Below are 25332 nucleotides of genomic sequence, written 5' to 3'. Positions count from 1 at the left end.
GGTTGATTGTGCGATGGTCCATAATAATATTAATAATCATTACAATAGTGGGGAGAGAGATCATGACTATAAACCAAACAATAAGCTAGGTTGGCACAATAAAATAAACAGGGAACATACAGTAAGAGACCAAGTTTGGCTCACCAAAATACAAAAAGATATATATGGAGTTCAATACTGAGAACCAACAGCAGCAATATCCTGTTGGACAAAGCTATCCTATTCATAGGAGACAAAGCATTTATTACCAGCAGTGTGAGTTCAAGGGGCAAAGGGGTGGGCATCTTCAGGGTCAAGGTTTCCAAGAAAGTTTTCACACAGTTCAAAGCAAGTCAGCTCTGATTCCAAAAATCAAAGGTGACTCATGCCAGGTGTTTCCCAACACAATTATCATTTCTCCATCTTTCTACCTTGTGGCTTTCTATCTGAAAATGTCAGCCAGCATTCCATATGTTGCTAGTTAGAGCTCTGGTTCAGGGTTGGTGGCTTTAGGTGTAGAACAGGAGTGTCAAAACTGTCGGCCCGCAGGCCAGATGCGTCACACCAAACCGCACCCACCCCATTGCTGGCAATAGGGAAAAAGTCATGATATGTTGCGACACGTCACGTGACGTTGCGAGTTTGACACCCCTGGCGTAGAATCAGTGATGGAGAGTTTCTGATTTTGCCTTTTCTTTGGTGGATGTGTCCAAAAACTTCCATTCTTCCCCCAGACTGCCAATCTGCCCTCCTCCAGACAGCCCTTTCATAAGTAATTCTGTGACTTTCCAGAAGTGAATCCAGCAAGCCAAAAGTTCCTATTCCTTGTCTGAAATTGTTTGCACACCCCAGGGCACAAGAGAAGGAGAGTAATAATTAAAACCTGGACAGTTTACTAGATGGGAAAGATAATCAAACAGCCAACTGTACAGCAATGCATTACTATATGTAGCCCTGCAGAGACTTTAAAGTTTACATTTCTCATACTGGACTCTTCTCATAGTGCTAAATAGGCTGAGATGTTTATGAGAAGAGAACTCATACAAGAGAAAATAGCTTACTGTTTATGGAAAAAAAACTTGAAAGACTGTACCATCCGCATTTACACTTGGCTGTTGTAGCTTCCATAAGCTACACCTGGAGGAGTTCACATACTGCAGACACTATGGCTCATGCAGGCAGCCCAGGGCCTCTCTAAAAGTTGATGTCAAATTATGTTAATATGACATTAAATACAAGAAGAATACTTGCATTAATCCTAATCAGTTGAAATTCAAACCAAACTTGTCACAGCATCCAGACAATTTTGGCTACTTACCCAAAAAGCTAAAATAGAATTAAACCTCAATAATATCTGAATGAGAAACCACCAAGAGCTGTGAAGGAATTAAAAAAAAACCTCCTGAAGAAGACAGTGGCAAAGTACTGCCATATTATTGCTAGGACAATTAATTACACTTTCACTAGAAGATAAGCTTGAACTCCACGGATTTTCTTTCTTCAAATCAATTTCATTTTGATCTTAGCTCTACCTATTTCTTTGTCCAGACCTAGCCTGCTTTATTAGCCCTGATACTCAATATCATACTCTGCTGAGACTTGAAGTCTACATTTTAATATAGTTGCAATATAGTAAGTACTGCATTTAATCCGAAGACTGAAAAGCAGTTCTTGAAAGTTTCCGCTATAATATATAGGTATCTAAAGGCGCTAACCACTGAGACTTCTGTCTGCGTCACTTGTAGCACCCTGACTTGACCCCAGCTTTTGAACGCTGCAACTTCAGAAGCAGGAAAGCCCGGGCTGCCCTCAACAAAGATGGCTGCTGCTGTTCTCGCACAGAGTGACGCATCACGTTGTTGCCTGACTGGGGACTGGCAGCCGACCATCAGCTGATCTGAGCTCAGCTGACTATCATTCCGGTCTCAGCAGAGCGCGGGCAAAGCGCAGTAGCGGCATGGGGTTGCTGCTTTGTGCTTGCTGTGTCCTCCTAGGATGGTGCCCGGCTGGAGCCCTGGACAGTGGGATGCTCTACCCACGGGAGTCATCCTCCAGGGAGCTGAAGGATCTCAGCGGCCTCTGGAGCTTCAGGGCAGACTGGTCTGAGCAAAGGGATGCAGGATTTCTGGAACAGTGGTACAGACGGCCACTTCGGCAGGTTTGTGACAGCAAAAGCACGGGTGGGGTTTATTATCTGCCTGGGCAGTGCTAGGATGGAGCTAGCAATACAGAACTATGCATGCAGATCCCTGAATGTGGGTGCAAAGTTCGGACAATAAATATACAGAACGTTTTTGCACTTTAAAGCTAGTGGTCTAATGGCATAAACTTATATAAACTGAACTTAATGTTTGCAACAGTGCTTCATCAATCATGCTTGTGCTCACTGGTCATTACCAGAAAGCGTATTTTTTTGCATTTAAGCTCCTTCTGATCTGACATCTCTGTTTCTTGGTGCATTTGTGTGAATGTGTGTGTAAAACCCTTCTAGCATCTGATGAAATGAGTGCTGTTTTGAGGAAGCATGTGCTGCAATACTTTTTTTTTAGTCTTAACGTGGCACTAAACTGCTGATTATGACATTTTATGAATATCTCCTTTTTAACAGGAAGTGTCTAAAAGAGGAGTGAGAGAGGAACATATGCGCTGTCTGGGCAAAATTAAAATAAAATCAGTCTTACAAGGAAAGCTACATACTGGTTAGCCATCTTTATAGATGAAATTATTAGTTAAAATAATGAATAGAATATCCAGAAGGAAAGAGAGGAGGGAGAGAATCATAATATAAAGTGAAATAAAAATAAAGCTTTTTTCAATAATAAGGCAACTTGATCCTTTTCTTCCTTAAATATTAATTGGTTTATATTTTATTCTTGTCTAGTCCAGTATTCCATCCTCCTTGAATTTTTCTGATTTAGTAGCCTTACAGACCTAACAAATTGTTATTATGGTTTGTTGCGCAATCTGCCAGTTGTTTACACTGAATTTGGCATTTTTATTCACCTATTGAATCCTTCCCAAGGATCTGGGATAGGGAGATGTTATTGTTAGATGGGTGTTAAAGGTATCCTTGCAGGATATAAGCTGTTGCAGGTAAAGCTGCCTTTTGCAATGGACTGATGGTCTTCAAGTAGTGTTGTAATTTTGGGATTGCAGCTATTACTATTGACACTCTTTGCTTTCTTTTGCCGCAGTCATTCTATTTTTATTTGTAGGTCTTTGTATTTTGTGATCTTCTCCAGTTCTTTCTCTTCTATTCTGCTGTCTCAGGTACTGCCACATCCACTATCCAGACTTTTTTGTCTTTCTTATCAACAATTGTTAAGTCTGGGGCATTATGTGGCAGATGCCTGTCTGTTTGAATTCTAAAGCCCCAGAGCGCCTCAGCTTCTTCATTTCCTATTACTTTCTTTATTTTATGATCCCACCAGGCAAATGCTATTTCTTGCAGATCTTCCAATACACCACACACACACACACACACTTGATCTTAGCCAAAAGGCTGAGAAGCAACACCATTATTATTATTTTGTCATGCCGTTGTTTTTAGTCAGTTTGGGTGATCCTCTTGCAACAACTAACCACTGTTTCTTCAGCTTATTTGCTAAGACACATTTGCTGTCTGTTGCTGTCTTCTCAATTCTGCTTTTGTGTGCATTTGTTCTTAAAGCTTGATATTGTGCAGACAGAATTTCTGTCCATAAATTTCTGTTTCTTTCTTCTGTGTATTAATATTATTACTGTTGTTTCAAGAAATGGGAAACTCATAAATAGTAAATAAAAACTGGAATGGTCCTCTTTGCTTCTTGCCCCACTGTATGGTATAACTCAGCTTCTCAACATGCAGATTCTATTTAAGTTGTCTTACCTTGTAATACTTAGTAGAGCTGTCTTCAGTGGATTTGTAAAAAAGTATGTTGCAATCTTTGGAGAAGCCAAGTACAGGTAGTCCTTGACTTATGACTGGTTGCTTAGTTATGATGACCCCTTAAAAAGATACTTCAAAGATTCAAAGTTCCAATAGCTGGGTTCCCCCCTCCCTCCACAGTCACATGATCGCATTTTGGGCCTTGGCAACTGGCCCACATTTATGGCCATTTGCAGCATCCTGTGACGACAGTTTATAATGGTTTTGTTGGAATCCAGCATTTATTTCCGGGTTTTGGCAAAAAGTGCTCCATGGTGAACAATCCGGTTTAACTACCACTGGAGAACAGATTATAAAATTGGACCCAGTCACATGATGACCCCTTAATGACCATCATGACTTATGACCATGGTTGCAGGCTCAATTATGGCTGTAAGTCAAGGACTACCTATATAAAGTAAGCCCTGACTATCACCATCCTCATTTGTGATGGAAAGGAAAGTTCAAATCATCCAAAAATAGGTGGGGTCTCTACATGTCATGTGAAGGGGGAAAAAATAAACATTGACATCTGAAATGAAAAGGGTGATTTTCCTTTCTTGATAAGTAGGAATGATCCTTGGAAGGCTGAGTTAAGAAAGAAAAAAGATCATTTGATCTGGAAATTAGGGAGAATAGCTTTGGAAATCTACTCAGACCATGTTTGAAGCTTGATAAGAAACAATAATAAAAAAGACTTAATAAGATAAGTGAAAGTAAAATGAGAGTCAGTGCCTGGAGACATACATCAAACCATTTTATCTGTAAACCCCAAGAAAGGACAAAATAAGAAGCCATATAAAATTGTATCATGTAAATAAAACAGGAGTTTTTCAGTTGTTTAAACATAGTTTCTCTGAATACGCTAGTGTAGGTTCATATTTCACACTTAAGTGATAAGCCACACTGTGAGAATACCATGGCTGGATTCACACTATAGGTAAAAAAAATGACACCATGGTTTATTGCGTTGTCTGAACCAAATTTATATTAGGATGACCTGCAGACCATTTTCTTGCTTTAGAGATAGGCAGGGTTCTGTTGTCTTATTAAACTAAAACCAGACTAACTATATTATGGCTCAGTACTATGCGTGAACTCAGTCTAGAGGGTACTAATGAGGAACAACTATTGGCATCCACCTATGAGAGAGTCTCAGTCATCCAGGTCGTGATTGCTTCAAAGGTGCATTTTCAAAAGGCAACTGGACTATTTTTTTCCTTGAGGAAGAAGACGTTTTGCTTCTCATCCAAGAAGCTTTATCAGTTCTGACTGGATGGTGGGGGAATGGAAGGATTCATTCTTACGAAGCTTCTTGGATGAGAAGCGAAACGTCTTCTTCCTCAAGGAAAAAAACACAGTCCAGTTTCCTTTTCAAAAAGCATCTTTGAGACATGTATGAGAGTCCTAAGAAACACTTCTTGGAATTTCTGAAGAATCTAGCTGACCACTCTGTAAAACAGAATATTCATCGGAATGGACTATTTTCTTGGTCATGCACAAGTTTGTATATGTTCTCATGGAAATGAAAACTTCATATCACAACTGGAAAATCTTGACATTTTTTTAAAAAAAATCATTGATTGCAATATTTAAAAACAGACCCCACACTCTACCCTTTTAAGACAGGTCAGCAGTCACATTAATCTTTGAGCATATCTATCCTGTTATTTAATATTTTTATGCCAGGAGAAAAGAAAATGGTTGCAATTCCAGCTTGCCAGTCAGTTACATATTTTAAAGTTGCCAAAGTTGAGAATCACTGAACTAGAGTCAGAAAAACATTGGTAATCTTAAGGCAGAGCTCACCAAAGCTGTAAAACAGTTCCACCATAATTGGGTCTCAATCTTTTCAGACGGGGCCAGTGATGGACATGCCAGTCCCCGCCAGCTTCAATGACATAACTCAAAATCCAAAGTTGCGGAGTTTTATTGGCTGGGTGTGGTACGAGAAGGAGGTGCTTCCACCGGCTCGCTGGCTCTTGAGAGATCCTGGGACTCGTATTGTACTTCGAATTGGAAGTGCACACTATTACTCTGTTGTGGTGAGTATTGAGGGTATCTTGTCATTAGTGTGGTGCTCAAAACTCTGGGATGCCACCACTAGGGATCAAGGTAGAAACTTACAAGAACTCAAAAAAACTATTTCTGATGGAGAATCCTGGTGAAATGAGGCCTTTCACAAAGAATCAGTGACTAACTTTATTAAGTTTCAAACAAAGATCAAATATCAAGTAGAAAAACCAGAAAAGGGAATCAAGGAGGGGAAAAAGTAAAAAATAATAAAGGCAGGATACAAATAAAGAAAAGAAATGAGAAGACCAAAAACACAGCTTTCAACTCCTTTCAGTACAGATACAAATGTGCAATAAAAAAGCAAAAAGTCAAAGTCAATAGCTGAACAACAATTATTTTGCACCTTCATCTCTTCTATCTCACCAGCTGTGGAGATTTTTCTAATATTGGACTATATTGCTTGACAATGTCTAAACTGGCTGGGAGGTGGACTCTACCGCCACCTAGGGGCTACAAAAGAAAATTACTTTTTTTTCTTTTTCTTGGTCCAGTTTGCTGGAGTATCTGTATAGGAAGATGAGAAAGTGCGCGTGCGAATCCACTCACATGAGCGGAGGGTGCCTGCGCTCATGCAAGTGGAGCTTCATGTGGGAGCACAAGCACCCTCCACTTGCGCGCAAAGCTCCATTCGCATGAGTGGAGGGTGTGTGCGCTTGCCACTCGCACAAATGGAGCTGTGCTCATGTGCGTGCGTCTGCCACTCACACTCCCCCCCCCGCCGCGCGCTGGGCCAGGCAACCAAGCTATAAAGGTTGGGGATCGCTGATTTAGAAGTATTATGAGCAGCATATCACAAAGCCTGGTGATGGGCCTCTCAGTTTCTTATTCTTATTCCTTTCAAGTGCTCTTTCCCCCCCCTCTTTTGCAGTGGGTGAATGGAGTGGAAGTCACTAAGCATGAAGGAGGACACCTCCCTTTTGAAGTGGAGATCAGTGAAATCTTGTATAGGAGCCCCAAAGAGTCCTGCCGCATCACCATTGCAATCAATAATACTCTGACACCGCACACACTGCCTCCAGGAACAATTCAGTATATGAACGATGAGTCCATGTAAGTGCAACAGCTGTTTCTCAGTTTTAGCAATTATAAGACGTGGACTTTCTCCCAGAATTGCCCAGCTAGCACATCTGGCTGAGGAATTCTTGGAGTTGATGTCCACATGACTTAAAGTTGCCAAGCCTGACACCTTGTTTTAGTTGAAGTCCACAAATCTGGGAATTGAATTCCACACATCTTAAAGTTGCCAAGGCTGACACGCCTTGTCCTGATTGCTGCTGTTAGGTGAATCACTGCTGGTCATTAGGTGAGGACCTCGTGTGTTCCCCAGTTGCAACTTCCCATTTACTTTGCTTGTTGGAAGGCAGCAAAAAAGATGGCAAATGGTGACTACGTGACAGTAGGACGCTGTGATGTGAAAATCATGAGCTAGCTCCCAAGTGCCTGGATCTCAATCACACAACCTTGGGGATGCTGCCACACCTAGAACTCTGAGGACTGGTTATAAGTACCACTCATTCAATGGCGTTGCAAGTTATAGCAATTGCTGAATGAGTGATCATTAAGCAAGGACCACCTGTGCTGCAAAAAGGTGGCTGGCATCAGAATAAAACTTCATTTAACTGAAGGTAAATTTGATTGTGTTTCAGCTGGGTTTGCACAATATGCTAAATTCAAGGAAATAAAACATGCAATGCTGAAACAAAGCTTGTTATCACAGTGTGATGTTTTGGTTCTTACAAATGCTAAGGGTAATAATGTCAACTTCTGAAACGAACCTGGCTGAAGCCATCTTTGTCGTTCTAAGTTGCCACAGGTTGGGGGGAAGAGGGGGAAAAAAACTACAGCCTTGCTAGACTAAACACGGAGTGATCCCATGGGAACAAAGGTCATTCCCATAGGAGCTGGAAGGTGGGGAGAAGAAGTTTCACGGAGCCCGACAATTGTTTTTATTGGTTAGCATGATCTATCGCCACAGCAGAGGGGAGGGAATTGTTACATTTAGTTATATTAAATCCCTAAGGGGAATTTTAGAGTTGGTTTCACTTTTGACCATGCCGATATTATGTATCCAATAAACATGTTCTTTGAGGAAGCTTTCAGCCTCTTGAGTTCTGATTTATTTGGTTTCATTAGTCGGAACCTTGACAAATAGCTGGATTTCCAAATACTTTAAATCCCCAATTACATAATCCAATTTTTGCTTGATCCTTAGATTCAATTATTTTCCATTGTATCCAACTGGAAAAAAATACTTTGGCAGTAACTTTTGAAGGAAAGGGTTGAGGCTTGCAGATGATCCATGAGCCAAAGGTTGTGCTATTCTGACTTGAAGGGCAGAAAGTTTCCAGTTGATTCCAACAAACATTCCTAGTTCATACAATTGTTTTTAGGTGGGGGAAATAGGGAGCTTGCCACAGTACATTTTTGCCCTGGAATAGCTTGATGGCTGTGAGAACATGGTTATTGGCAAGTGGGTGTCACAAAAATCAAAATAGCAGCCCAACCAAATGGCTCAAACCCTGCCCCTTTTAAGCATGGCACATGACACAAGTGCCAAAAAAGAGTTGGCGTTGATCATGTGGCTGGGGCTGCTGTGTTGATGTTTTTGACCGCCCCTCACTGTAGGTGCCCCCATATAGGAGAGACCTCCGAGTTGATTCTCAGGCATTTTCCATGGGTAATTCTTAATTCCTAAAGCACCTTTCCATCTCTTATTCAAACATAGAGATTCGCCCTTCCAAGACATCTTATCTCCCTTTCTCTGTCCCTCAACCCAGGTATCCGAAGGGCTACTTTGTTCAAAACACAAGATTTGATTTCTTCAACTATGCTGGAATTCACCGACCGGTCTTGCTCTACACCACACCCTTGGCCTACATTGATGATATCACAGTAACCACAGCCTTGAAGGGAAAAGTTGGTAAGAAGCTGAGGAAGCAAAGCAGGACTATGTTGGGGGCTCTTGAGGGAGATCTCCATTATATGGAGTTACATCTATTCCCCACTTTTTCTTTCAAATACAAGCTTTTCTCTCTCCTTCTGTGACACAGGCCTGGTTCGTTATTTGGTGTCTGTACGAGGAAGTTCAAACTACTTTTTATCCCTGACTTTGTATGACAGTGATCAGGTTGCTGTAGCAACAGGAAATGGGTCAGCTGGTGAACTGAAAGTGATGGATCCTCTTCTCTGGTGGCCCTACTTGATGAACGAACGTCCTGCATACCTCTACTCCTTGAAGGTACCTTGTATGTCTGGATTCTTAAGTCTGCCTGCTTTCTGGGTGAGATTTGAACTCCAGCTCCTGTAAATAAAAGAATGATTGGCTAATATAAAGTTATGGTTCACTACATAGATTCCACAAAAGGCTTATAAACAGGGATGTCTGCAGGATGCATCAAAACATCAAGCTGTCAATCGTGCAATCAAAGCTCCATGCACTTTTCATGTGCAACACAATAGAAAAACAGATGTGGTCATTATGGCCACATTTTTGACCAGATGCTGCAGATACCCTTGCTTATAAACAAGAATTATACCCTAAATATCTATTTGAACTTCCCATACTTACAGGAAAAGTTCTGGGTGTTGATGTACACAGGTCTTAAAGTTGCCAAAGTTAAGCATCCCTGGTGTAGCTGAATGAAAAGTGAAAAACAAGGGTAATTTCCTGCCCCTTGTCCAAGCTCAAAAGTATTTTACATTAATTCAAACAGGGTGCACAATTATGGGTGATCTTGGATTACTTTAACTGGGGCTAGTGATTTATATGGAGGGTGTCAGTACTCAGCAGATCTACTTGTACCTCAGAAAACTGACCCAGAATGCTTTTTTCAAAACACAGATCACACTCACTGCCGTTGTGGATGGCTCCATCTCTGAAGACACCTATGTGCAACCAGTTGGTATCCGAACCATCTTTGTTACGCGCAACCAGTTTCTTATTAATGGGAAACCATTCTATTTTCACGGGGTCAACAAACATGAAGATGCTGATGTGAGTCCCTTCACACCCAACTGATGGAAGAACTGTTGTTGAATTGCCTAAAACAAAACCTGGATTGAATGGCAAAGCAGATAAGAAAAGAAATGTTAATGATGATCAATCTAATGATAAAATGAACTTGAGTGTGTGGCTCACCACCAGCTATGATCCACAGAGTTAGATCTTTCTAACACTCAGTTAAACAAGATTGCCAAGTCTCCCATTTTGGTGTTCTCACATGAGATTTTGCAAGATTACAAGTGATAAAAAAAAGTTGGGAGAGCACTCAGTGTACAAAGATATTCTCAATCTATGTCGTAAAGAATCATACAGTGTTTTAATCATGCCTGGATCTTTCTAGATAAGCTAAATTTCACATGCACAATCCAGTCTTTCTCTAGTTACAATTTTGCTACATCCATACACAGTCTGTTTCTCAAAAGCTGGTCAAAAGAGAGAAGCCACAGCGACTAGATTAAGCCACCATCTTAATAAAGGCTAAAACATATAAGGAACGGTTGCTGGAATTGGGTATGTCTAGTTTAACAAAGAGAAGGACGAGGGGGGACATGATAGCAGTGTTCCAATATCTCAGGGGCTGCCACAAAGAAGAGGGAATCAAGCTATTCTCCAAAGCACCTGAAGGCAGGACAAGGAGCAATGGGTGGAAGCTAACCAAAGAGAGAAGCAACCTAGAACTAAGGAGAAACTTCCTGACGGTTAGAACAATTAACCAGTGGAACAACCTGCCTCCAGAAGCGGTGAATGCGCCAACACTGGAAGTTTTTAAGAAGAAACTGGACAGCCATTTGTCTGAAATGTATAGGGTTTCCTGCCTGAGCAGGGGGTTGGACTAGATGACCTCCAAGGTCCCTTCCAACTTTATTATTATTATTATTATTATTATTATTATTATTATTATTATTATTATTATTATTATTATTATTATTATTATTATTATTATTATTATTAATCCAGAATTCGCTAAGAAATGGACATATAATGCTGCTATTATTAGTTTTAATATATAGGTAGTTTTCGATTTACAAGTATTCTTTAGCGACTGTTCAAAATTATAGTGGCACTGAAAAAAGTGACTTACGGCTAGTACTCATACTTACTACTGTTGCAGCATTCCCCATGTCACATGATTCAGGAGCTTGGCAACTGGCATATATTTTCACAGATTGCAGCATCCTGAAGTCATGTGATCGTCATTTGCGATCTTCCCAGCCAGTTTCGGACAAAGTCAATGGGGGAAGTCGGATTAGCTTAATGACTGTGTGATTCACTTAACAACCATAGTGATTTGCTTAGCAACTGTGGCAAAAAAGTCATACATTTGAGCACGACTCACTTAACTCACTTAGCAATGGAAATTCTGGTCCCAATTGTGGTCATAAATTAAGGACTACTTGTATTGTTTAAATCCAAATTTCAGATTATAGATAAGAAAGAATGCTTTATTCCTGATCATCAACCATGATTTATAGTAGATAAATATAATTTAAGAATATTACAGTGTGTTGCCTGAATCTGGAACAATGGCTTCTGATTGTTAAGCAGTCATTATGCTCCAGAACAACAAGAAGTGTCTGTGAAATGGACCCACACCTGCAGCCGGCTCTTTGCTCATCTAATATGGTGCCTTGTAGGGTCTTGTTTTGATAACAAGTGTTGGAGCCCAAGGGTATGGGCATGTGAAAATAACAGCAGCTGTGACTGTAATTAAAGCCACAGATGTGTTTTATATGCATTGGCATATGATGCACATGTAACAGGAGTGGAACTTTGATTTCATGATTGCAATTGCCATCTTGGCTTTTTACCATCTCTCTCTCACTCCCACTTACTCTGCAAATACTCCCCTGTGCTCTGAACCCACTATGGCTCTGACCTCAAACAAAACCCTAAGGGCTGTTTTGTTGTCATTGATCTCTAAAAGAATAAAATCAAAACGTTTATTGAAAAACAAAATGTCAGCTTGTATAAACATTTGCTATTCCAAAAGAAGAGGAGCTATTAAACCATGTTAAGTCTTTGCTCGTTTCATTATCTGGGCCTTAACTAAGGTTAATGCTAAAATGCCAACAAGTTTTTGAAACAGCAAGTGGGCCTATTTGTCTGTATTTCATTTTAAAGCATAGATTAGCGAAATAATAAAAATGATAATCAGTGATTGTATAGTAAAATATAATCACCCATTACAAAAATTAAACTGAAAGAGAGAAAAAAGAAATTAAGCAAAAGTAAAAAAACCCATCAATATAATATGAATTGTCAAACTACTTATTAAATCTAGATTATATGCTCTCATTTTTAGAATATAAAGATATATCGTGCATATTTCATTTCTTCCATGTTAAGCTGTAACCGTGAGGACAGCAAAGCCATTGCTAACAAAATGTTTGTTCTGCTACAGATCCGTGGCAAAGGCCTAGACTGGCCTTTGATCATGAAGGATTTCAACCTTTTGCGCTGGCTAGGAGCCAATTCCTTTCGCACCAGCCATTATCCGTATGCTGAGGAGATCATGGAGCTTTGTGATGCTTATGGCATTGTTGTGATTGATGAAAGCCCAGGAGTGGGCATGCATGACAGGTGAGGTATGGTTACTCTACCCGTGTCTTATGTCTTTTGTCATATAATATACTAAGACAGAAATGGGCAATTTTTTTGTAGCTAGCTAAACATAACTTTTTAAAAAAAATTAATGGCCCATAGCAGGTTGGATAATCTAATGGGAAAACACCTATGGATGCAGGGTCAGGGACAACCATATACCAGGGTTCCCAAGGATAGGAGGCAGAAATCTAAGAATTGTCTACAGAGTTGCCAGGGAAGGGGAATTTGTGGTCCAGTATGGCTGGTGATCAAGAACGATGAGAGCTAGAGGAGTGCAGATGTCTCACTGTGAGTTTTAGACATTGGGTTTCAACTGCTGGGACTGTGATCTGTGGGGTTCTTGGTGCTCTCTGAGCTTAGTGATTTTCTTGCAGACATTTCATGACCAAACTAGGTAACACCATCAGTGTTACATATAGCATACTCTAGTTTGGTCATGAAATGTCTGCAAGAAAATCACCAAGCTCAGAGAGCACCAAGAACCCCACAGTTCAACCCTGAGCTACAATTATGCTCTTCTATCAGGACTTAAGTTGGCTTGCATCTTGTATTTGTTTCAAGAAAGAAGTGAATTCTGGGGACCACCAGAGAAAGTAGAGGGATTTCTGTAATACAAAGTATTTCTATAAAAGCTGAAATATTGCAACTTTCTCCTAGTTCTGATAAGCCTGAATTGATAGGGATTTTGGGAGTTCTCAATTAGACTATGGGATTAATTATTTGGGAAAACCAGATTTACAATTCCTTGGCTTGTCCATCTTCTTATTACAATTCCTTCTGTTTCCTATAGAGGAAATGCTGTTAAATCCAAGTTTGATTTCAGAAGGAGTGTTCCTCATGACAACAAGTCCAAGCCTTACCCAGGTAGTCCATTTTCTCCTCCTGAACTGATTTATTTTTCTTTGCTTCATTGTTTAGTCTGAACTTTGGGAACCAGTCTCTGCAACACCATCTTGTTGTGATGGAAGAACTGATCCGGCGGGACAAAAACCGACCCTCAGTTGTAATGTGGTCAGTGGCCAATGAGCCATCCTCAGAGTTGCCTGTGGCTGCTTACTACTTCAAGTGAGTTCTTGCCTTGTGGAGGCAGCTGAGAATGCACTGTGAGGTCTGCGAACTGGACACAAAAAGTAGAATTTGCACTCATAGGAATAGGGGACGATAGCTGTAATCCTACATTTGGCTGCCACCTACACAGAGGGCTCTTTTGTGTCTTACAGTAAGGTAGGGTAATCTTCATTGTGGAAACAGAGCCTTTCTTAACCTTGGCAATTTTAGGATGTGTGGATTGAACTCTTAAAATTCCCCAGCAATCAGTTACAAAATCAAGTTGTCAAGGCCTTACAGGAGACCATCAGGGACTAGGCCAACCAGAAGGCCACTAGGGACAAGGTCAAGTCAGAGGGGGATGAAGATCCAAAGAGTGGGCACTACAGCAGAAAAGGCTCTCCTTCTGGCCTTCATTGACTGCTGGAGAGGCAATTGGGGAAGACAGTCTGTAGGGAACCTGGTCCCAAGTCATGAAGGACTTAAAGGCGTCAACCAGAACTTTGAATTGCACCCAGAAGCCCACTGGAAGTCAATGCAGCTTGTTGAACTCAGTAACTGGCACCCTAAACCTGTGTCATCACATCCTGCACCAGTTAAAGCTTCTGAACAGAATTCATCTTTTATCATAATTTTAATCTTACTAATGTTTTTATTTTCATAGTTATCATCTTAAACAAGTACAAAATATAATATCTATATTGCTCTAGTGAACCAGACTATACATTTATTTATTTATTTATTTATTATTTGAATTTATATCCCGCCCTTCTCCTTGCGGACTCAGGGCGGCTGACAATCAATTAAAAACACCACTAACAATCACAAGTTAAAATTAATTAAAATGAAATATTTAAATTGTCTAATTAAAAAGTAATTAAAAACCCTCTAAAAAACCCCTCTTAAAAATTATCCTAGGCCAGNCCTGTGGGAGCGTACTGGCCGATGGGAGGTAATCTGTGGCAGAAGGCGGTCTCGAAGGTATCCTGGTCCGCTGCCATGGAGCGCCTTAAAGATGATAGTCAGTACCTTGAAGCGCACCCGGAAGGCCACCGGCAGCCAATGCAGCTCGCGCAGCAGCGGTGTTACGTGGGAGCGACGAGTCCCTCCCAACACCGCCCACACGGCCGCATTTTGGACTAGCTGGAGCCTCCGGGTGCTCCTCAAGGGAAGCCCCATGTAGAGAGCGTTACAGTAGTCCAGGCGGGAGGTGACCAGAGCATGAGTGACTGTGCGTAAGGCATCCCGGTCCAGAAAAGGCCGCAACTGGTAAATCAGGCGAACCTGATCTACATGTACACATCTACATCTACATGTACACATAATTATAGACTTATAAACAGACTTTGAGCAAAATAAAATAAAGTCTGAGCCATCCAAGGAAGAAACAGACTGAAAATATAAGACAACAGTAACATCCTATCTCCCCCTCCCCTCCCCTCTCCCTATGAAATCTGTATGGATCGTTTTTCTTTAAAATAATATGATTTGTGGCTCCAGATTAAAGGAAAATTGCCCACCTCCAATTTAACAGTCTAAAAATCTTTTGATTTTGATTTCTTGGTTCTGATTCCTTATTTAATGAGAGATGTCCCAGATCAAAGCTGGAACTTTCTTCCTACCTGATGTTGCCTTTGTGGTGTTGTTATCTCTAGCTACCAGATTCTTATAAGGATGAGAATTTACGATTCAGTTCTTTGTTAGCTTTGGGCAGTCAAAAAAGGCACAGATGACAAATGGGGAAAGTACAGGCAGTTCTTGACTTATGACCAGTCACCAAGTTACTATGGACCTCCCCAGGGATACTTACAACCTGGTTCCAAAGTTCTAATGACCAGCTCCTCTCCGTGGTCATGTGACTGCATGTGGGTGCTTGTCAACTGACTCGCATTTGCAGCTGTTTGCGGCATCCTACAGTAACATAACTGCGTTTTCCGACATTTTTGCTGAAAACTGACATTTACTTTTGGTTTTGGGAAAAACCAGACCATAGTGAACAATTAGTTTGTTTAATGACTGTTGCAAAAAAAGTGGTAAAATCAGACAGGTCACATGGGTGACCCGCTTTATGACCATGACAACTTACAACCATAATGGGCAGGCTCCATTAATCAATCAGAATAGAGCTGGAAGGGACCTTGGAGGTCTTCTAGTCCAACCCCCTGCTCAAGCAGGAGACCCTATACCATTTCAGACAAGTGACTGTCCAGTCTCTTTTTAAAAACCTCCTGTGATGAAGCACCCACAAGTTCTGATGGCAAGTTGTTCCACTGGTTAATTGTCCTCACCGTTAGTGTCATGGGCCCCTCAGAGGCTGTTTCGGAGGAGGAGGCAGAGTTGGAGCTGGGACCATCTGACAGGGAAGGCATGGCAGGGGCTGAGGATGATGCTGTCCTGGGCCCCTCAGGCATTGGGGGACGTGGTTGACCAGACGGAGAGCTGCCTCCCTTCACAGACACAAGGGAGGATCAGCTACTGACCAGCAGTGGTGCTGATAGGCAGCCAATCTCCTCTGACGAGGAACAGCTGCCTGCTCCACTCGATCCAAAGGCAAGGAGAATGGCACATAGGCAAGCCCAGAGAAGGGCTGCAAGGCTACTTGGGAGGACGTTGCCCCACCCTTCATCACAAGGAACACCTGGAGGGAAGTAACTTAAGGAGAAGTTGTGGGGAGTTAGTCTTTGCTAGGAACAATTGTTTGCTTTGGTTTACATTCCCCCAGCTTTTACTCCTGCCTGTTGCTGTTCATATTGCCTCGCTTGGAAGATTGCTCTTTGCATTTTGTTTTGGACCTCACCCTTCTCTGGTGGCTACATTTGGCCTTTCCTTCACTGGGGGCTTTGGAACTGCTTCTTTTCTGAGACCTGTTTCTTGTCCTGAGGACTGCTCTGGTCTTTTGCCTGGACCCTGCCTGGTGGATTGGACTTGGAACCCTGGAGCTCACCCTGTGAGCGTGCTCCTACTCTGTGGACTTACTTGATATTATAGGAGCTGTTGTTTGGGGGACTGAGGGTGGCTGCCTTCAAGGTAGTGTGTGGATGGAGCCTTACCGGTTGTTGGCTGGAACTTTAAGAGAAATAAAGAACTCTTTAGAGGCCTGCCTTGCATTGACCACCTGGGTCATAACAGTTAGGAAGTTTCCCCATAATTCCAGGTTGCTTCTCTCCTTGATTAGTTTCCACCCATTGTTTCTTGTCTTGCCTTCTGGTGCTTTAGAAAATAAGTTGACCCGCGTCTTTGTTGCACCGCTCAAATACTGGAATACAGCTATCATTCTAGTATTTTCTCTAGACTGGCCTAGTCCTTTCCTCTAGACTGGCCATATCCAATTCCTGCAACCGTTCTTCATATGTTTTTGTCTCCAGGCCTTTAATCATCTTAGTGGCTCTTCTCTGCACTTTTTCCAAAGTCTCAATATCTTTTTTGTAATGTGATGACCAAAACTGGATGCTGTATTCCAGGTGTGGCCTTACTAAGGCTTTCCAATTACAGGAGGACCACCTATGCTTCCCTTTAATCCTGAATGTAAAGCTGGTAGAAGTTTTCAATATGTCACCTGACAACATGTATCAAGAGCCATGGTGGTAGTCAGAATGCAGTATGCAGGTAAATTCTGCCGACTGCCAGCAGTTCGATTCTCAACCAGCTCAAGGTTGACTCAGCCTTCCATCCTTCTAAGGTCGGTAAAATGAGGACCCTGATTGTTGGAGGCAATATGCTGACTCTGTAAATCGCTTAGAGAGGGCTGTAAAGCACTGTGAAGCAGTATACTGTATAAGTCTAAGTCAGTGGTTCTCAACCTTTTTAATGCTGCGACCCCTACCGGTTGTAAGTCGAGGACTAAACCGGTCATAAGTCGAGGACTAAACTTGTCGTAAGTCGAGGACTAAACCGGTCGTAAGTCGAGGACTACCCCACCGGTCGTAAGTCGAGGACTTTCCCTGCCTGGGAGCGCCACGCATGTGTGGTTCCACCCCCTGCGCCGGCCGAGGCGTAGCTGGCAAGCGGCAGAGACGGAGCAGGCCGACCACCAGCTGGCCCAGCCCAAGGGAGGTAAGGCACCCGCCAGAAAAGGGAAAAAAATGGCGGACAAAAAAAATGGCGGACAAAAAAAATGGCGGACAGCCTTGCTTGGCGATCCCCGTGAAATGGTCGATCGACCCCAAATGGGGTCCCGACCCATAGGTTGAGAACCGCTGGTCTAAGTGCTAGTGCTATTGCTATCTTTGGAAGGATCCTCTGTTGCTAGTGGAGGAAAGAATGCTGCAATGAACTGTACTTGATGTAAACCAGAAAGAAATAAGCCTGATCTTTTGAATTTTATCTTTGCCCTGCAGGACAGTGATAGCCCACACCAAAGCTTTGGACCCCACCCGGCCTGTGACATATGTCTCAAATGCTAATTACCTCCGAGATCAGGGGGTAAGTATTGCATGGCTCTGATTGAGTTTAACAGGGAGTGTTCCTGACTGCCCTTCCTGCAACCTTGTTCAGCACTCATTGCAAAGAGGAATAGCAGAAGCTTTGATCCTGCAGTTGTTGAGAGATCAGTTGAATAACTGAAAAGGAATTCCAAATTAGGTGCTTTAGGGCATAGAAGCATTCATTATCCGTACCAAAAAAGAGTTTAAAAGTCAGACGCTGATGTGGCTGCTTGAAGGAATCCACTTTAAGGTGATTCCTGAAGCAACGGATCCTGTTTTTCAGACTGGTGTGAATATTGAAGAGGGCTGGGCTGCTTTAACGGATATCAGGGAAATGCTGTGCTCATACAAAGTCTGAAATATTTCTTCCAAGTAATTTTAAAGTATGTCTAGCGGGGGAGGGAGGGGGGAGGGTCCAAAAGTCAAGATGGCAGCCACATCCCCATGATCAAAGCCTGCCATTTTTTATATGTGGGCCTTTGATCGTATAATTGTGACTGCCATCTTAACTTTTTCAACCCCATGCAGAAACTCCTGGTCTTCTTTTGGATCAAAGATCCATCAAGTCCAGCATCTTGCTTCATTTAGCAGCCATCCCAAAACAACTGAGAAGCCCATAAGCAGGACAAAAGAGCAAGGTCCTTTATCAATTGTTTGCATAATAAATGGTGTGAGGTAGACTGCTTCTGAATCAGATGCTACAGTCTGGCTGTCATGCTTAACATTTGTTAATCTATTCTAAGATTCATTCATCATCCTATAGCAGTTGACAATCCATTTGATAGGATTTGCCATTTTTTTTTCTTCTTTGGAAGGGAGCTTCCCCTCCTTTTAAAACTGCCTACCTTTGGGCTCACATCATGAATGTTTTGGGCTTCAGAAAGGTGGGAAGCTCTGTCATCAGATGCCAGTGCCAAACCAAGTCTAAACTCCAATTAAAACGTATGTGCAAAATTTATTTCATCCAAAACTTTCTGGATCTGATTACAGTAACAGCAGCTTGAGCATGCTGTGCACAGTCCATTTTTCTCTATCAAAATCAAGGTTGGCCAGTTGTTCATAGCTAAAAAGGCTGCACTAATTTTCTTTTAATTCAGCCACTGAAGCCTGAAGGGAACGTGGTGCAAGAGTATTGATGCCCCTGGTTGGGATAGTGAACCAATATGTGACTCAATATGGGGATGGTGGAGACTAGAGGATTTTTTGAGCAAAATAAAAGTACAAGTACAAGTATCTACCATAGCATTTCTAATTTAGTGCTTACTCTTACAAAGGGAAAGACATAATGCTTCCAAATAGCAATGATTTCAGCGTTAGAACTGTGGAATTGTCTGCCTAGAGAGACTGTGGGTTTTCTGTTTCTGGAGGTTTTAAGAATGAGACAGTCGCGTCTCAAGGATGATTTAAAATCCTTCATGTTAGACTAGATCAGTGATGGCAAACCTTTTAGAGACCGAGTGCCCAAACTGCAACCCAAAACCCACTTATGTATCGTCGGGTGCCAGGTGGGCGTGGCCCATTGGCTGGGTGTGGCCCATTGGGTGGGGGTGGCTGCAATGGTAACAGCAGACTGGGTGGGACTAAAAAGTTCAATCAATCAATTCCAATTTTGCGAGATCTTTTTTTTCCCCGCGAGGAGTTGAAATTAATTGATTGAACCTTTTTTTTTTTTGCACACGGCGGCGGAGGCCTACCCAGCTGAAGACCTAGGACTGGGGCGATGGCACGTGTGCCCAAAGAGAGGTGCCATAGGTTCGCCACCACGGGACTAGATGATCCTTGTGATCCCTTCCATTTCCACAATTTTGTGATTCAGAGTATAATCTGAAGCAGAAAATTTGAGCATTTTGGCCACCTGGGTTACCAACTTTCATTTTAACCAAATAAATATTCCAAGAGAATAGGTCCAGCTGTTTCATATAAGGAGGAGTTTCGTATTCTCCTGGATCTCCGTCGGTGTCTGAACTAATCTCAGATTCCTGTAGGCACCTTATGTGGATGTCATCTGTGTGAATAGCTACTTCTCCTGGTACCACGATGCAGGACATCTGGAAGTGATCCAGCTGCAGCTGAAGACACAATTTGAGCATTGGTACTCTACCTATCAAAAGCCCATCATTCAGAGTGAATATGGAGCAGACACCATCAGTGGCTTTCATGCTGTGAGTTTTTTTATTCTGAGTGGCAATTGCAGCAGTATAAATTAGTCTGCAGGGAGAAGATGTAGACAGGACTTTTTCTATACTAAGGGCATTAATTCCTGTTTCTTCCAGGGCTTTTCCAAATGGAACTGGGTCTATATACATATACTATGAGGGCAATTCGGAAATAATCCTCCATTTGGTTATCAATGACAGACACTCACAGATAATAGAACTTTTATTATACACGTTAGAAAACTACAACATTACATTACTTTTCAACATAATCACCATTCAAATTGAGGGACTTGTCATAATGTCTTACAAAGTTTGAAATTCCTTAGTAGTCGTCACTCAGTGCCAAATCTGGGCTATGGGGAGGGTGATCAAAGTTCTTGGGTACGTCTAGCGGTGTGCAGGTGAGCAATATCGTGAACCAACACCACACCAGAAGTGGTGCCATAGAAAATCCCACCAAATGTGAAGATACCAAAGGAGTACTGCTAGTGAAGTTCATGGAACGTGGTTTGACCATCAATTCATAATGAAACATTATGAAAACTCAGACAAGCCATCCATAACAAGCATCAGGGCATGCTTACTTCCGATGTGATGTTGGTTCATGATAATGCTCACCCGCACACCGCTACACGCACCCAAGAACTTTTGAAGCAGTTCCGTTGAGATGTTTTTGATCACCCCCCCCTAGCCCAGATTTGGTACCGAGCGACTACTACTAAGGAATTTCAAACCTTGTAAGACATTATGACAAGTGCCTCAATTTGAATGGCGACTATGTCAAAAAGTAATGTAACATTGTAGTTTTCTAATATGTATAATAAAAGTTCTGTATCTGCGAGTGTCTGTCATTGATAACTAAACAGAGATTTATTTCCGAATTGCCCTCATATACATATACATATATACATACATGTTTGGATTAATCATAGGAGAAATATAGTACCAATAAGAGGTTTTATGTGAAACAAACTTATGAGGAGATGCTTTCTGTTGCAGGGGCTATTTTAACAAAGACTGGACCATCATTTTATCTGTATTTTGCAGCACAGATCTTGCACTAAGCAAGGGGCAGAGGTAAATGATCTCCCTGGATATGTTCACACACTACTTTCACCAGGTCATAACTAAAGACACAGCAACTGCATTTGCAACAACATTCTAAACTTGGTTACTGTATTTGTAATTTAGGGTGTTGTACACATCCAGTCCTTGAATTAGTTTAGAATCCATTATATTGTTCAAATGCAGAAAATGGAAAAATGCAGGTATCAGGTTAAGCATGTTGTACTAATTAAATGATTTTTCTGAATCCTCATATAAGATTACTCTGGGGGCTGGATGGTGCTCTGTTGCCATTTACTTCAAGAGTACTTCTTGAGGATATATGTTGTTATTTTATTAGACTCATGCCCACCCCTCCCCGCTTTTCTGGTGTCTGTAGGATCCCCCTCTCATGTTCTCTGAGGAATATCAGACAGCTGTGCTCAAGGAATATCATACTGTCTTAGACCAAAAGAGGGAGGAATATGTGATTGGAGAACTCATCTGGAATTTTGCCGATTTTATGACAGAACAAGGTAAGGGCTTATTAGATAAAGCTGCCACATTGTCCTGCCAAATGTTTAGGGCTGGTTTTATTAAAATGAATGTTTGGGCTGGAACATAAATATTTACATAAACATTTCAGTGACAAAACAGGAAAAGCTAATTAATCTCAACCACTTGTAAAGATATTTCCACAATACCTTGTTGATAGTGTCATTGGCAAGATTTTAACAATTCTGTTATATAGAGTAAGCTTCTAACTTGGAGGCTTAAAAGCCCCCAATCCAGTTGCTACTCAACAGACATGAAATATTTTGTGCTGCTTCCTAAATGTATGAATATGAGGTGTAATTATTGTTTGCAATGGAGCTTGCAATGCTACACTACAACATTGCTTGGTCCTGGTTAGGTACATGCATCACACTGGGCCACATTGTAGTTTGTTTTTGATTGAGTGTGATAGGCAGACAAGGTCAATACAGTATAGAACTATCCATTAATTTTATAGCAGTAAATCAGAGATTTTTAAAGTGGCATAGCTCACTATTTTTTTCATGGGGCAGAGTATCTTATGTGAGGACAACAATATATTTTGTAAGCCCAGCCTCCAAGCCAAAGCTGCATTCAATAAGCCAATATCAAGCCATGGTTTCAAACTGTGCTTTACTGCCCTATCATATTATGGCTTAAGGCAACGTGCTAAGTATACTTCAGCACATATTGCACTCAACTGCAAAATACTGAACCCCATTTTATTCTATTCTAGTGCACTGTGTTGTACGAACCCAACCATTACATGTTTGCACAACACGATAAGTCAGATTACAATGTCATAGAAACTCAGGATTCAAGTTAAATGGGAGAAATGCAATGACAAACGATAATCAAGATTTGCAAGTTAGCTTTCCTTAAGCATAGTCTATGGTTTGAACTCAGAGCTAGCTTATCATTAAGCCCCATTTCTGCAAAAGAAAACAAGCTGGGACTCTACTGTTCCTATTTTGTTCCCTTTCCCCCCATCCCAACACTTCTTCAAAAAGGGTCTATGGAAAGTATTAGCCTCCCAAGACCACTAGGTTTTGATTTTTTTAAAAAATCAAACATTTAAAACAATAGTGTCATATTGGTGCTTGAGCAGGCAAACAGGGATCTAGTAATGCATGTTTCTCAGAGAACTGAACATAATTAAAATACAGCAGGATTTGTTTGCAATGGCATTTGAGGCATATTTATGGGGTGTATCTTTTAATCATGATTAATTATAAGCCTGGGTTTGAATCAAGTTGGACATGGGGATGCCCAGTTTCCACTTTCTCTGGCTTAATCCTAGTTTGTGTACCTCACCAAGTCCTTAAGAGCAGCCAATGGTGAGGGAAAGAAACCAGGAACTGGACTAAGAAAGTATGACTGGGCAGTCTGATATGTTGATTCTGGTTTGTAGCTAAGCATGATTTGTCATCTATTTCAAATACACCCATTTGCTTTTTTGTGTCCTTTCCCATCTGCAGGGGTGACACGCGTCATGGGTAACAAGAAAGGGATTTTCACTCGCCAAAGGCAGCCAAAAGCTGCTGCCTTCCTTTTGAAAGATAGATACTGGACGCTTGCCAATGAATCCAAATCTCTGACGCCACCAGCCGCGTGCAGTGCCTGCTTGCCCTAAGCACACTTCTCCACGTTTGCTCAACTCTCATTTAAGGTATTACAAGAAGTTCATGTTGCAGATGCTCTATGGAAAGAACATTCAAATACAGGTAACTTTTCTATGACTGGATGTCAAAGAACAAATGTACTTAGATCATGAAATCTAATCAACGAAGCCACCAGCAGGACTGGTGACAAAATTTGGCAATACTGTTTATTCTATTCTTAAAAGGAGTCAGAGAAAAAGATACTGTGTAGACATGTTTCTCCGATTTTGAAAAACACTTGCACATTTCTAAGGGTCAAAACGTTTCTTAGCCTGATTAAAGTGTTTTACAATCTTTTGATCCCTTCTTGAATACATTTTATGAATTCTGTTTTGTATGTGCAACTAAATTTAGGGTATGCAGGTTTATCAAGTGCACTTTTGAGGAGGGAGAACGCCTGAGAAAAACCTTGCTCAAGATAATGACACTTCCGCGCTGCCTTTTAAGGCACACTGTCATTCACCCATAAACATAAACATGCCCAGAGGCATCCCAGTAGTTTGCAAGAAAGATGGAAAGCAGGGGGCTGAGCAATGGGATGGCTAGATAAGATACTAATCTAGAAACTAAGAACAGGAAGGTGATTTTGAAATAGAGTGAAGAAATCATCAAGGTAGACACCACGGTTGGCATGGCTTTATGTCACTTATCTGGAGGGGACATCATTGGCAAAAGGTTGGCTTAGGTTGACCGTAGTCTTCAACTTACAACTGCAATTGAGTCCACAATTATAGTTGTAAGTCATAATAGTCGTTAAGTGCGTCGCCATGTGACCATTTCTGATTTTATGACCTTTTTTGTGGCAGTTGTTAAGCAAATACCATGGTTATTAAGCAAACCCACTGTTCACTATGGGACTTTTTTTGCCACAAACTGGAAGAAAACCCTGGTTTCTAGGGGGGGAAATGTAAATTATGGTCTTGTGACCACGGGACACTGCAAATGGCTGGTTGTCAAGTACCCAATGTGATCATATGACCAGGGGGCCCAGATGTCAGAAGTTTGAATCCAAGGCAGGGGGTGAGTAGAGGACTGCCTATAGAGATTAAGCCATGATAGAAGGATTTCTTTTGTACTATGTTGTGGTCATGAATGCTCTTCTCAATGAATTCCTGCTCAAGGAATGGGTGGCTCTATATAGTTTGAAATATAATGGCCCTATCTCATAGGGAGATCATTGTGTGATGGAGAAAAATGAGGACGCAAGGACTTGGCCACAAATGTTTATGTTCATATTCTGGTTTTAATCACACATGTCAGTATTTCTACTGCTTTACAAAATAGATTAATACTGTTTTAACCATACTGTGTATTTGGGAGAGGTTGATTGCCTTCAGATCAGAAACATTTCAAAGAGTTTTCTTCCATAATGGCATTTTCCCTGTTCCTCACAAAAATGAGTACTCAGCCACATGAAACAGAAGTTTCAAAATAACACATTTAAATGATTTTGAAAGCATGTAATCAAGACACAAATTAGTATTTGCAAACCTACTCAGGAATTGCACCTATGTAAAATTCCACCTAATAGGCTAATAGGGGAACAAGATTTGGGAGATTAGCAGAGGCAGAAACCTCATTGTTCATCCCAACATTTTTATCTTAATGGCTGGAGCTCACCCTTCCAGTTACCCTACTTTTGAGCCAAACTCTACAATCAGCACTGTATCCCCCTGCCCTGCATAATGATAGCTTTGTACATCTGGCATCCAGCACTATTATTTCATTCATTTTCATTCCTTATGACCTAGGTTATTCCAAATAGCTCTGCTATTCCAAAGAAGCCATGGTACAAGCATAAACTCTTATTTTATCTGAAAGCATAAGAAATCCATCCCTTATTATAAAATACATTAATGGACTGACATTAAAGAGTAGTGTTTCACTTGTTGAA

General features: G+C 41.4%; 1 protein-coding gene across 1 annotated transcript; it reads left to right on the top strand.

Moving 5' to 3' along the window:
- The first annotated feature begins 1953 nt into the window (after positions 1–1953).
- GUSB (glucuronidase beta) lies at positions 1954–23747 on the top strand. The gene is made up of 12 exons (XM_015815603.2): positions 1954–2137; positions 5743–5931; positions 6831–7012; positions 8740–8882; positions 9013–9200; positions 9804–9956; positions 12367–12545; positions 13488–13634; positions 17954–18038; positions 20026–20202; positions 21644–21779; positions 23256–23747. Exons 1-12 carry the CDS (start codon positions 2006–2008, stop codon positions 23408–23410), a joined length of 1866 nt encoding a protein of 621 aa, XP_015671089.2. The 5' UTR covers positions 1954–2005; the 3' UTR covers positions 23411–23747.
- Positions 23748–25332: the final 1585 nt, after the last annotated feature.

Source organism: Protobothrops mucrosquamatus, unplaced genomic scaffold, assembly GCF_001527695.2.
Source record: "Protobothrops mucrosquamatus isolate PMUCROS unplaced genomic scaffold, P.Mucros_1.0 scaffold_102, whole genome shotgun sequence".
Lineage (NCBI taxonomy): Eukaryota > Metazoa > Chordata > Lepidosauria > Squamata > Viperidae > Protobothrops > Protobothrops mucrosquamatus.
This window is presented reverse-complemented; position numbering and strand designations above follow the sequence as displayed.

Excerpts from the sequence above, each read along its gene's own strand:
- GUSB (XM_015815603.2), top strand. The coding sequence starts at position 2,006 with ATGCTCTACCCACGGGAGTCATCCTCCAGGGAGCTGAAGGATCTCAGC. Across the intron at positions 9,201-9,803 it reads CATACCTCTACTCCTTGAAG|ATCACACTCACTGCCGTTGT; the intron begins GTACCTTGTATG and ends TTCAAAACACAG. Across the intron at positions 12,546-13,487 it reads GGAGTGGGCATGCATGACAG|TCTGAACTTTGGGAACCAGT; the intron begins GTGAGGTATGGT and ends TTCATTGTTTAG.